This window comes from Berghia stephanieae, chromosome 9 (genome assembly GCF_034508935.2).
Source record: "Berghia stephanieae isolate SIO BIC M18660-M18661 chromosome 9, UCSD_Bste_1.3, whole genome shotgun sequence".
Lineage (NCBI taxonomy): Eukaryota > Metazoa > Mollusca > Gastropoda > Nudibranchia > Aeolidiidae > Berghia > Berghia stephanieae.
In genome coordinates this window covers 6,203,608-6,218,607 of record NC_088368.1, presented here as the reverse complement: position 1 = coordinate 6,218,607, position 15,000 = coordinate 6,203,608, and the positions used below count along the sequence as shown (strand labels likewise).

At 37.2% G+C, this 15,000-nt stretch overlaps 1 protein-coding gene across 1 annotated transcript in view; it reads left to right on the top strand.

Annotated features, from left to right (window-relative positions):
• The window catches only part of LOC144979564 (retinal-binding protein-like), a 16,429-nt gene extending 3,697 nt beyond the window's left edge, over nt 1–12,732 (top strand). Inside the window, exons 4-11 of the mRNA XM_078926292.1 lie at nt 158–325; nt 3,562–3,640; nt 4,015–4,095; nt 4,853–4,936; nt 6,292–6,398; nt 8,722–8,861; nt 9,514–9,662; nt 10,388–12,732. Of these exons, the coding sequence (XP_078782418.1) occupies nt 158–325; nt 3,562–3,640; nt 4,015–4,095; nt 4,853–4,936; nt 6,292–6,398; nt 8,722–8,861; nt 9,514–9,662; nt 10,388–10,551 (972 nt within the window). The 3' untranslated portion in view covers nt 10,552–12,732. The remainder of the gene's footprint in view (nt 1–157; nt 326–3,561; nt 3,641–4,014; nt 4,096–4,852; nt 4,937–6,291; nt 6,399–8,721; nt 8,862–9,513; nt 9,663–10,387) is intronic.
• Nucleotides 12,733–15,000: the final 2,268 nt, after the last annotated feature.

The following is a 15,000-nucleotide window of genomic DNA, read 5'->3' as shown; positions in this document are numbered from 1 at the left end:
ATTATTATTATTATTATTATTATTATTATTCTGTTTGAGTAAGAAAAATCTATTTTTGTGTTGGGTGGGTGTGAAATTTTGGGGAGAATTCTGAAAAGGCTGGTTGGTAAGGAAAGGGGTAAACTAAAACGTTCCTTTACTGTATATTCTTCACCAGGTCCTAACCAAGTATTACCCAGGGGGTATTCTCGGTCTCGACAAGGATAGCCGACCAATCCGCGTGGAACTTCATGGAAAGTTGGACCTCAAAGGGATCATGCACTCTGCAAGACCGATCGAGATTGAGAAGTATAAACTGATTGGATGGGAGAAGTTGGCAAAAATGGTCAGTCTTAACTCACTCAACCCTAACATCCACTATATTCGTAGTTTACCCGGGCTACTTTTACCCCTTGCCTATTTAGTAGTATCAAAGCTAACGTTTTTTAGTTTTCACATGTTAATGGTAGTTGAATAAAACTATCTATGTACATGCTCAATTTTAATATATTTTCCCTATTTTGAAAAGTAACAAAATTCTCTAGGATTGAGTGAGTTAACTCACTCAACCCTAACACCGACTACCACCGTGGCCTTCGTAAAGTTATGGCCTGATACTGACAAAAAATGACGTCAAAATGCCAGTCTTTTGCCACAAAAGAAAACAAATCGTGAGTTGTATTCAATAGTTCAACCAATGAAATAACTTGTTTCCATGAGCTCTACTAACGACAACTCACTAGGCGGTGCAAAAACCAAATAATGACGTCAAACTGCCAGTCCTTTTGGATTTCAGTATCAGGCTATAACATAACGATGACTACGATAACACCGGGGCTACTCTTACCCCATGCCTATTTAATTACATTTTTTTGAGACAAATTATAGGTATAGTATCAAAGCTAATGTTTTTCCTTTTTACATGGTAGTTGAATAAAACTTATCTATCCACATATTCATGTTTAATACATTTTTTCCCAATTTCGAAAAGTAGCAAAATTCTCTAGGATGGAGTGAGTTTACTCTGCTATTAAAAAAAAATAAAAATTATACCCTTCCGCCACAACATCATAATAAGATATCGTCACCTAGGCATTCCACAAAGGAATATAGATAATTCATCAAATAATATAATTATAGTCCCGGGTTCGAGTCCCGCTTCAGGCACTTTCGTTTTTTTCCCTTGGGCAAGATTATTAACCCCCAATTTTCGCACTTGGACAATCTACTGTGACGATTTGAAAAACTGTGTATGGACCAGTGCCGGACAAAGCAAGAAAAAAAAATACAAGAAATAAAATCTCATCCCAAAAATTGAGCTTTTGAGCTATATATAGAGCAATATCCACTAAATGTGCTCAAAGCGCTTTACAAGGGGTCCCTGGTCAACAGCAACATTTAACATGTAGGACGGGACATGACGCCTTTTAGGCAATATTACACTTTTTCGGACAAAGACAACGCTGTTAACGGCCAGGTAATCATTTTACACATGAGTACGGTAAGAGAATGTGAGTAAAGAGCCTTTTCCAAGGACTCAACTATGCGCCGAGCGCGAGGCTCGAACCCAGGACCTTCCGATCCGAAAACTAGTGTCATACCACTAGACCACATAGCCGCACTGATTTTTCCGGATGCTATTTTTACTCTCATATTGTTTTTTTCTCTCTGCTTTGTTTGGTACTGTTTCATGCACACTTTGTTCAGATCTTTATCTTACACCAGTGCCTGCTCCATAATTTGTCACTTGATATGTGAAAAAGTTCTAGCCGACATGAAGAATGAAAAGTACCGATTTTCTTTGTTTAGAACCAAGCTGCTCGTTGCTGGGCGGACGTGACACAAGACTATTGAACCCAATTCCCTTCTTTTAGGTATACGTCAAGGGAAGATCTCTCTTCTTCAAGTCATTCAGAACAGTGCCGCAAATTAATTTTAAGAAAAGCTCGTATGTCCCACTCTCTCCCAATTCTCTACAAACTGAACTGGCCACCAGAGAGAGAGAGAGAGAGAGAGAGAGAGAGAGAGAGAGAGAGAGAGAGATATTATCCCTCTCCTTACCAGCCATTTTCAGGATTTTCCCCAAAACTTCACACCCAACTAACACAAAATATATTTTTTAAATCACTCCTACACAATAGCAGTAAGTTCTTGCTCTACAACACACTGTTCATTTTCTTTAAATGTTCTGATGTACGAGAGAAATGTGAATGTTGGTTGTATCGTAACGAATGTGACGCTTTTCCTATGGTTGGTAAGGAGAGGGTTAACCAGCCGTACTCTGGATAAACACGTATTTTAAAATTTGGACAGAAAACTCGTTCTTCAAATATATATATATATATATATATATATATATATATATATATATATATATATATAATATCTATTGATTAAAATGACCTTGTCCTTGTCAAAAACTCTCAAACATGAGACTTCGTGAAGTCCTAGTTTATAACACGGCGAGGTTCATTTTGATCAATTAATTAAAAATTCTAAAATATAGATAACTATTTTTTAAAGATAAATAAATACAATTTCCTCTATTCATCCCCAAGGGGAGAATTGTCTTTAGGGTCTATTTCAAAGGAATACTGGAATAACCCAGGCGTCAGCCGCAGTGCAGCGCCGAAAAGAGAGCTAAGGCGAGATGACTTGCTCAAGGCCACACAACGGGTAGTCGAACTCAGTACCAATGGGCACGATCTATATTCCCTTTCCATGTGCTCGAGGCCATTGGTCACATTACAAAATGTGCTCACAGTGACCCACATAGTGAAAAGTATTCACAGCTTTTGAAATATCTCACATCACTATTGGTCATTTTGTTCAGCTTGACACATGTGTATGTTTACAACTTTCATAAACAAAGCAGCGTGTTTACATTAAAAAAGAAGTATCCAATCGTTGGACAGCAACAAATCATGTGATTGATGACTCGGTTGGACAAAAACATGAATATAGATCGCTCCCATTGGGTAAGAAGCAAAGACTGTACCGCTGAGCCACGCTGCCCATTAAGAGCGCATGGACCAATTAGAGCGACAATCCCCACTCGAAGAGTAGTTTTCAAAAACTTCCCATTTTGAGATATTGAGATATATATATTTTTCCCCTAAAATTTCTCATTCGGTCTATCATTTTATCATTTGTAGACTTCAAATTGATACTAATCTAAGGAAATTCTTGTGCCATTTGAATCTTAACTCTCTCCTTACCGGCCATTTTCTGGATTTTCCTCAAAACTTCACACACAAATTATACAAAAATAGATTTATATCACTCAAACATTAAATCTGTTAGTTCTTGCTATACATATATTTATTTTTTGCTTAACGAGCTCTTCAATACAGTATAAATATACGTTTACTATAGCAAACATTTTTGTTCAAATACAATGATTTACAAAAGAAATTTGAATGCTAAAAATGTTGGCTGCATCGTAACAAATGTGACGATTTTCCTATGGGGGTTAAAAAATACTTTACATTTCAATTAATCTCATGGATGGAAAATCTCAAAAACTAGAAAAACCGACTTAAAAGACCGTTTCTAAGTAAAATAACGTTTGTGATTCCTCAGTGCCGAGACAATGGAGTGGATGGGAGTATTGTGATAGCCGATATGGAGGGAATGTCCATGGATATGCTATGGAAACCCGGTATGTATATTGTCAGTAATTATCAGCATCATCATCATCTTCATCATCATCATCATCATCATCATCATCATCATCATCATCACCATCATCATCTTCATTATCATCATCATCATCATCATCATCATCATGATCATCATCATCATGATCATCATCATGATCATCATCATCATCATCATCATCATCATCATCATCATCATCATCATCATCATCATCATCATCATTATCATGGTCATCATGGTCATCATCATCAATTTCATCATCATCATCGTCGTCAACATCATCATCATCATCATCATCATCATCATAATCATCATCATCATCACCATCACCACCACCACCATCACCACCTCTATTCATCTTATATTCCAATTCAGGGACCCAGATGTACAAAAAGCTTTTAAAAATTCTTGAAGACAACTATCCTGAGATGATGAAAAAAATGTTTATCATTAACGGTAAGCCAAATGTTTAGGATCTCATTGATTTCAGATAACTTCTCACAGTTAAATATATAGATAGTATGCGCTTGGCTAAGAAGCTCACAACATTGCCATCCGGAAGTATAACGGGCCAGCACGCAAAGCTATGTGTAACATTAAACGTTTATAGTCTGGTTAATACAGTTTAGTGAGAATTACTCATAAACAAGGATGGCAAAAACAATAACAAAGATCCGAGTGACGTCAACTTCATTCTATCTATAGGCGTAAATTTGCAATTTTAGTAAGTAGTAGGAGTTATTCAGAGCCATAAGGCCCATGGAGCCGGAGTTTATCCTGATTTTCTATAGCGTGAAACGGAAAATAGCAATTGCTTGCTACCTTTTGGATAGGCCGCTAGTCTATCGCAAAGCAATTTCCCCTCAGATCAAACAGACCCAGCTAACCAATCACTGCTTGGTAGACAAGGGGAGGGGGGTCAGAAAAAAATCTCGACTGCACCCGGGGTCGATCTTGGTCCCTTTGCGTGCGAAGCGAGTTCTCTACTGACTGAACTATCGGGACCCCACTCATAGTTAAATAATTATAGAGGCAGAAAGTTGAAATTTTAATATTGTGTCTGTTTTTATATTTATAATGGCCGTTAACAGTGTTGTATCTGTTGGAACAAAATTGAACTTGCACTGAAACTTAAATTTACACTTGGATTTGAAATTGAATTCAGGTGATGATAGTTGATTCCATGCTAGTTTTTTTTTCTCATTGTCAACAGCTCCTCGAGTGTTTATTCTTGTGTACAGACTGGTCAGGCCTCTTCTCACTGATGCAACGAAACAAAAAATGATTGTACTCGGTGGTAAGAATCACTCTTCACCAAAAATAAATAAATAAATAAATGGATAAATAAATAAATAAATAAATTTCCTTTATTCACACCATAGGAGAAATTTTTCTCCAGGGTCTATTTCAAGGGAAGACTGGAATAACCAAGGGGTAAGCCGCAGGACAGCGCCGCAAATTGAGCTAGCGCGAGGTCACTTGCTGAAGGCCACACATTGCAGCGGGGGGTGATTGAACTCAGTACCTTTCGGGTACGAAGCAAAACCACGTACCGTTGAGCCACGCTGCCCCCCTGGATAAATAATGGTACAAATTTCTAACTTATAGTTTCGCTTTTCGCTTAATTAAAAGGTTTGTTTGCAACAATGTCGTACAAATCAGAAAGAAAAATATAAGAAAAATCACCCCAAAAATCAACCTGCTTCAAATGTGGGGATCGAACTATCGCCCATCTCCCCCTTGATTGCCGGTCAGAGGAAGTTTGGCGCTTATGTTGATGATAACAAGGAATGAAGTGAGTAGAAAAGTGCCAGAAGACAATTGAAAATAAAAAAAACATTTGCGGCGATGAGGATTCAAACCCAAGACTCGACTGTTACAATATCAAGATAAGTGCCTGTTCCACTCACTTTTCTGAATCAATATTCACACAATATCGGAGCTTATTCAATGTCTCAATCTTCTCTGTGTTATGTTTGTGTTGAGAACAGAGCTTTTAAACTTAACTGCTAAGTCGCCAACAAACTTTCGTAATGTTTGTGTGTTGATCTCATTACCTCAAAAATTCGTGAGTAGGACTCAAGATAGTTCTTACATTTTAGATCACTTTTTTTTTCATGGAGTGGTGAATGACGTCAATTGTAGACGGTCCCTATCATGACCAGACGGAGTTGCTGTAACAGTCCGGTCGTGGATTCGGATCCTCGTCGCCCCAACGTTTTTAATTTTTAAAAAAAATTGAGCTTTTATATAGCGCAATATCCACTTAACGTGCTCAAAGCGCTTTACAAGGGGTCCCTGGCCAACAGCCAGTTTTTAACATGTAGGACGGGGCATGACGCCTGTAAACGGCCAGGTACTCATTTTACACCGGGGTACGGTGAGAGAATGTGAGTAAAGAACCTTCTCCAAGGACTCAACTATGCGCCGAGCGAGGCTCAAACCCAGGACCTTCCGATCCGAAAGCGAATGTCATACCACTAGACCTCATAGCCGTTTTCATTTAACATACTACGAAAGTTTTCCTAAATTAAGAAAAAATAACGACATTAAGAGAGATCACTGCGTGTCTGATTTATTTTGTTTTTGTTGGATTAAAAACAATAAAATTGACGACTGAAATATTTTCTTACAACAATTTTTTCCCATAAGCGGACTACTCAAAAACTCTTCTGAAACACATAGATGCTGACGTACTTCCGGAATACTTAGGCGGGAAAAGGAAGGACTCTGACGGCAATCCAAGATGCCCCAGCGTGGTAAATGTTACAGTTACTTAGAAATAATTTGTGTGATAGTCTTATTGAGTGCCCCATTGACTTCTTTTTTTTTTTAGATATGGGCAGAAAAATAAACGAAAAATGCAAGATGAAATGCCTGAAGAAAATTAGGATTGGTGTACTAAACTACTCGTAATAGGATTCAAAAGTAGTCACGTCACTTCCCTCGTAATGACATATAGTAACTTAGTAACTGGTTCTAAACAATCGGACCAATGGCGGACGCCCTTATGAAATACTTTTCCAACGAGAATAGAGTGTATCCAGAGGAGAAAAACATAATAAATCTGTTCATGTTTTGACTTTTTTATACATTCTGATCATATGACATGTGAAAAATTTCTAGCCAGCATGAAGAATAAAAATACCTATTTAGAATCAAGGTGCTCGTTGCTGGGCTGACGTGACATCCTATTGAATTCTAAAGGGAACAAAATGCTGTTTCCAATTTCCTTGGTAGTGCAAAAATCAGTCGTCCTCCAGAGGACTATCTATACATACATTGTGCAAGTGATCGTCTGGTTTTAGAGTGATGGCATCTTATTTTCTAGCCTAAAATAAATGTCATCCATTCCCACTCTTTTACGCCATGTAATCATAAGACTCTGCATATACTTATCTTACATTACCCGGGTTCCATCTCTTTCCAGAGGTCGGATGTCATGGCCTTCCATCCTTCACGGTCCATTGCAGCCTCGTTACAGTCTGCCAGGCGCCGTCTTGTAGCTTCCTTTATGGCATCTGTCCAGGATTTCCTTTGTCTTCCTCTGCCTCTCTTTCCTTCAATTCTTCCCTCCATTATCCTTTTTTCGAGACTATCCTGTCTTCGCATATGTCCAAAATATGACAGCTTTTTGTGCTTCACAGTCAAAAGAAGTTCTTTTTGTTTTTGGCCCATATACACCATTCTACTAAAAATTAGTTATGCCTTAATGATTGTTGTAAGGCTATGTGGTCTAGTGGTATGACACTCGCTTGCGGATCGGAAGATCCTGGGTTCGAGCCTCGCTTGACGCATAGTTGAGTCCTTGGAGTAGACCTTTTTACTCGCATCCTCTCACCGTACTCAGGTGTAAAATGAGTACCTGGCCATTAATAGCGTTGTCTTTGTCCGAAAAAATTGTAACATCGCCTAACAGGCGTCATGTCCCGTCCTAAATGTTAAATGTTGCTGTTGGCCGGGAGGGACCCCTTGCAAAGCGCTTTGAGCACATTTTGTGGATATTGCTCTATATAAAAGCTCAATTTAATTTAACGGTTTAAAGTGTAACCTATTCATTATGAGTCCTCTGAATGGCTGGTTCCATACACACTCCCAAGTAATTTGGAAGACGTGGAGTAGAAGGTGTGACGTCAGTCCTTTTCAACCCTATTCCGTTCGGTAATCAGACCTGCTATAGTATGTGCACGTTGGTTTGATTTGTATTAGAATGGAGAAATTTAAAATTAAATTCAATTTGAGTCTGAATTTGGTAGTTTGAGTTTTTAGAGTTAAACAAACTATATTATTTATCATCGAAAATACTACTACTACTATTATCACCACCACCACCACCACAATCATATCATCCTTATCATCATCATCATCATCATCATCATCATCATCATCATCATCATCATCATCATCATCATCACCATCATCATTATCTTAAACATGGTCAGCATCATCATCATCATCATCATCATCATCATTATCACCACCATCATCATCATCATCATTATCTTAAACATGGTCAGCATCATCATCATCATCATCATCATCATCATTATCACCACCATCATCACCATCATCATTATCTTAAACATGGTCAGCATCATCATCATCATCATCATCATTATCACCACCATCATCATCATCATCATTATCTTAAACATGGTCAGCATCATCATCATCATCATCATCATTATCATCATCATCATCATCATTATCTTAAACATGGTCAGCATCATCATCATCATCATCATCATCATCATCATCATCATCATCATCATCATTATCTTAAACATGGTCAGCATCATCATCATCATCATCATCATCATCATCATCATCATCATCATCATCATCATCATCATCATCATCATCATCATTATCTTAAACATGGTCATCATCATCATCATCATCATCATCATCATCATCATCATCATCATCATTATCACCACCATCATCATCTTAAGAATCATGTTCACCCCGACTTAATAGGCCTACCATTTTGTGAGCAGAGTTCACATATATTTATTGAGCTTTCTTTCATCAAGGCATGATTTCCTACATTTTTTGGGTTATTCTATTTCCAAATCCAAGATCTGCCCAGGCGGTCCCGTGCCCGAGGAGTATTTCCTGAAAGACATGGTAAACACAGATAACTTACAGACAGCCACAGTTTCCAGGGGAGATAAACTACAACTGGATTTCAACATCGAGAAACCAGGCACTGTGTTAAGGTATGAAAAGATGGAACGAAATTGACGTCACTCAGTTCATGGTTATCGTTTTTAGCCAGCCCCTTTTTATGAGTAGTTCTCACTAAACTGTACCATACTATAAACATTTAAAGGTTACAAACAGTTTTGTGTGTTGTTGCGTTATTTCCGTCTGAAAGACTATACTCCCCAGAGCATTTAAATTTCTATTTGAAGTAAATCGGGTGATTTTTCATGAAGTTATGGTCAGATGTATGGGAAAGGTATCCAGCAACTTTTCTCAAATTTCATACTTTTTCAACTTGACTAGCTGTAAAAAATATTTAGAAGTGAAATTAAGCTTTGATATTTCCCGAAGATGTAAAAATGGGTTAATTTAATCATTTATAACAAGAACTCATTTTTAAATAAAAATTGACCATCTAACTAAACTTGGCAATATCTCAGTTCAAACCTTTTCACCATCCGAAGTTCAAACCTTTTCACCATCGGAATGATTATGTCATTCACTGTAACATATGTCAGCGTAGACTATAGGAGATAATCATGGTTTGGAAAAAGTCAGTTTCATGTTAGAATAACATTTTCCATACAATTCCTTCATAAGCAATACATTTTAAAAAATTCACCATCTTTCAAATTTTATATTTAACACGTTTTGTCTCAAATTTAGGTGGGAGTTTATTACAGATGGCTACGACATTGGTTTCGGCATTTTCCGCCAAGAGAAGGACGTCCGGGTCACCATAGTGGAAACAGACAGGGTCAGAAGTCACATCATACCGGAAGACGGAAGTCTGACATGCCGATACGTTGGGACATGTAAGAATTAGTTATAGGTTTATATATTACCGATGTACACACACACACACACACACACACACACACATATATATATATATATATATATATATATATATATATATATACATACATATATATATATATATATTATATATAATATATATATATATATATATATATATATACAATGGATTACGCCGACTGAAGAAGTGTAAAAAACACAGAAACGAGTCGTCGCGGCCAAAAAAATGTGAGTGAAAATTTACATTATATATATATATATATATATATATATATATATATATATATATAAGTTATATATTAGTGTTAGTGGGTACTTGTAGGTACGAGAGTGCTCGATAATGTCGGTTAGAGCATATAAAAATAATTTAATAAGGTCACTCACGATCTATTTGCCGATACAATTGTTTCTATGCCCTCCGTTTTGTCAGTCGACATTTATTCATAGTGCAAATAAAACGTTAGTGATCTTATGTATATATATATATATATATATATATATATATATATATATATATATATATATGACCCACCAACCTCATTCAAAATAAAAATAAATTACTCTGAAATGTATTCCTTTATGATCTTCATTTATTTTAACTCAATGTGTTATGATTTAAATTTTTAAATTCAATTGTAAACAACGAGTTTATCCCGACATAGTACCGTTTTGAAAAAAAACATTGGTCATAATATATCATTTGCATTCTATTCATTGTCAGATTGTTTGGTGTTCGACAACAGTTTCAGCTGGGCCAGAGGGAAATCCGTCCATTACAACATCGAGGTCATTGACCCGGAAGTTGCCGATGAATCGACCTCTGACATCTCCAAAATGCTTAGTGACGGTTTGACCATAGATGACGTCATAAACAAGGGAGAATAATGCATGGCTAATAATAAGGAACGAACGTGTGATGTCAATTTAAACGTACTGGTTCTAATCTCCTCGGAAGTGTGGAACATGTCCTCCAGAAGCACTGGATACATACTTTGTGCAACTTAACTAATCTTTTGGTTTCAGAGTGATGGCATCGTATATTCTAGCCTAGTGCGGCGATGTGGTCTTGTGGTATGACACTCGGATCGCTTTCGGATCGGAAGGTCCTGGGTTCGAGCCTCTCTCGTCGGCGCATAGTTGAGTCCTTGGAAAAGGCTCTTTTCTCAGATTATCTCACCGTACTCAGGTGTAAAATGAGTACCTGGTCGTTACCACCGTTGTCTCTGCCCGAAAAAAAATGTAATATCGCCTTACAGGCGTTATGTTTCGTTCTACTTGTTACGCACGTGTTGCTGTTGGGTAGGGACCCTTTGTAAATCGCTTTGAGCACATAATTTAGTGGATATTGCGCTATATTAAAGCTCAATTAAAAATTAAAAATTATATTCTAGCCTAAATAAATGCTGGTCGTCAGTATAGATCATCCGGCCTCGCTATTTTTCGCTGCCCGTAATCATTAAGGATCTGCTTGTACTTTAACTCACTCCTTACCAGCCATTTTCAGGATTTTCCCCAAAACTTCACACCCAACTAACACAAAATAGATTTTTTATCACTCAAAAACAGAAGCAGTAAAGTTCTTCCGATGCATAATTTCTTTAGCAAAACAAGGTCTACAACACACTGTTAATTTTCTTTACAGTTTATGATGTACAAAAGAAAATTGAATGAGAGAATTGTTGGTTGTATCGTAACGAATGTGACGATTTTCCTGTAGTTGGTAAGGAGAGGGTTAAGCTACTACAATATTTATGCCGCCTATCCATTGTTAGACTGGTTACACACTTCCAATGAGTTTTGAACCGGAACTGTGTTAGGAAAGTGTGATGTCACGACTTTTTCTTTCCATTGAACGAAACGCATTAACATCTGAACTCACGTACTGAACGATAAAACATTAATTGTATAGTGAATAGCACCAAGTTCGGATTTACAGTCGTCATTATCATTATCATCATCATCATCGTCGTCGCCATCATCATTATCATCATCATCATCATCATCATCATCATCATCATCATCATCATCATCATCATCATCATCATCATCATATTTCCATTAAATTCTACAATAACAAGTTTTAAATTCGTGATATTATTGTTATTCTTGTTTCAATTATTGCACGATCAATTAATTCTATACATCCATCCATCCATCCATCCATCCATCCATCCATCCATCCATCCATCCATCCATCCATCCATCCATCCATCCATCCATCCATCCATCCATCCATCCATCCATCCATCCATCCATTCACCAATACATCAATCCATCTGTCAAACGGGTATATGTTTAGCCATCAATAAATGCATCCATTTGACTTACCATTCATAACATATCAATTTGACATCTATCTTATGACTAACTTATACGGATTATATCCAAATAAATATATATGATTTACAAATCCAACCATCCATCCAGCCATTGTATTTATTCAAATATATCAATCTATTCTATCAACCAATTCACCCATCCCTCCACCAATCCATCAAATTTATCTATCCACCATCCACCCACCCATCAATCCACCCATCCATCATCCATTCATTCATTCATCCACCCGTCATCCCCTACCTATCCATATCTACCCACCCATCTATCCACACATCCACCCATCAGCACACCCATTCATCCATTCATTCATCCATCCTTTCATCATTCCTCCATTCTTCCATCCATCCATTCATCAATCCATCGATATACCCGTATCCACCAACCCATCTATCCACCACCCATCAATCCACCCATATATCCATCCATCCATTCATCCATCAGTCCATCCATCCATCAATCCATCGATATACCCGTATCCACCAACCCATCTATCCACCACCCATCAATCCACCCATATATCCATCCATCCATCCATCCATTCATCTATCTATCCATCCAACAATCCATGAATCATTCATTCATTCATTCATTCATTCCAAATATCAATAAAATCACAAAATCCCTCATTAATTCCTTATTAATCAATATGTCAAATTATATTCATATATTATCTTGACCATTGTTTTGTCATACAATTTATACTATAAACCAATGTTAAAAAACCCATTTACCTTGTTTTGTCTATCTAGATGTGCTTCATAAAATTACAGTCAGTTGCAGTCGAGATTTGGTAGCTGGGTTTGTTAGATCTAGCGGAAAGAACTTATCGATAGACTAGCGTCGTATCCAAAGCATTTGCTGTTGTCCATTTTACGTTATTTAAATCGGGATAAACTCCGGCTCCATGGCTCTGAAAGACTACTATAGTTAGCATTATACTTTTCTTTTATGCAGTACAAATTACACGTAAGTGGTCATTTTTACTGTGTCACAATCGCAATTTATACGCCAAAGATAATAGTTGTACTAAGTACATTTATAGTATGCTCGTGGAATCTACCTCTGTTACCTATTTGAGCCATTCCCTTTTTTCTTACTTTTTTTTTTTTGGGGGGGGGGGGGGATGCCTTAACTTGTACTTGTAGAATATTATTTTTACTGTCCCATTTTCTGCCTTTTTTCTGGCGCTAATATGACGTAAATGTCGCAAGCACCGTAAAACCCGAAAAAAACCCAAACCTTTAAAAAAATTATCCAAACATGAGTTGAGCTAATTACTCACACTGGAATGTTGCCAAACGCTCATTATAGGATTGTCGATTTATAGCGACCCAGCGATCATTGGATTATTGCCGTTTTATAGATATAACAACCAAACGCTAACAACCAGACGCTCGTTCCGTTGTAAAAGTGTTGTTTTACAGCACCCAAACTATATTTGCATGATTGTTTTATAACGACCAAACGCTACAACTAGACGCTCGTTGTATAATTGTTGTTTTATAGCGACCAAATGCTCTTTGCATTATTGTCGATTTATAGCGACCAAACGCTCTTTGCATCAGTCGATTTATAGCGACCGAACGCTCATTGCATTATTGTCGATTTATAGCGACCAAACGCTCATTGCATTATTGTTGTTTTATAGCGACCAAACGCTCTTTGCATCATTGTCGATTTATAGCGACCAAACGCTCATTGCATTATTGTCGATTTATAGCGACCAAACGCTCTTTGCATCAGTCGATTTATAGCGACCGAACGCTCATTGCATTATTGTCGATTTATAGCGACCAAACGCTCATTGCATTATTGTTGTTTTATAGCGACCAAACGCTCTTTGCATCAGTCGATTTATAGCGACCAAACGCTCTTTGCATTATTGTCGATTTATAGCGACCAAACGCTCTTTGCATCAGTCGATTTATAGCGACCAAACGCTCTTTGCATTATTGTCGATTTATAGCGACCAAACGCTCTTTGCATCAGTCGATTTATAGCGACCAAACGCTCATTGCATTATTGTCGATTTATAGCGACCAAACGCTCTTTGCATCAGTCGATTTATAGCGACCAAACGCTCTTTGCATCAGTCGATTTATAGCGACCGAACGCTCATTGCATTATTGTCGATTTATAGCGACCAAACGCTCTTTGCATCAGTCGATTTATAGCGACCAAACGCTCTTTGCATTATTGTCGATTTATAGCGACCAAACGCTCTTTGCATCAGTCGATTTATAGCGACCGAACGCTCATTGCATTATTGTCGATTTATAGCGACCAAACGCTCATTGCATTATTGTCGATTTATAGCGACCAAACGCTCTTTGCATCATTGTCGATTTATAGCGACCAAACGCTCTTTGCATCATTGTCGATTTATAGCGACCAAACGCTCTTTGCATCATTGTCGATTTATAGCGACCGAACGCTCATTGCATTATTGTCGATTTATAGCGACCAAACGCTCTTTGCATTATTGTCCATTTATAGCGACCGAACGCTCACTAGATCGTTACTGTTTTTTTTTTATAACGAACAAATGCTCAATCATCATTGTTGTTTTATAGCGACCAAACGCTCATTGCATTATTGTTGTTTTATAGCGACCAAACGCTCTTTGCATCATTGTCCATTTATAGCGACCGAACGCTCACTAGATCGTTACTGTTTTATTTATAACGAACAAATGATCAACCATCATTGTTGTTTTATATCGGAGTTAGACTACGCATTCCTTAGAGAGTTCCGATTCATCAACATACGATCTCCGGTTTTAAATCTATATATGGTGTGATCATAATATCGCATCCATTTATTATTTTTCTTCTTCTTCTTCTTCTTCTTCTTCTTCTTCTTCTTCTTCTTCTTCTTCTTCTTCTTCTTCTTCTTCTTCTTGTTATTATTATTATTATTATTATTATTATTATTATTATTATTATTATTATTATTACTATTATTGTCATTATTATCATTATTATTATTATTATG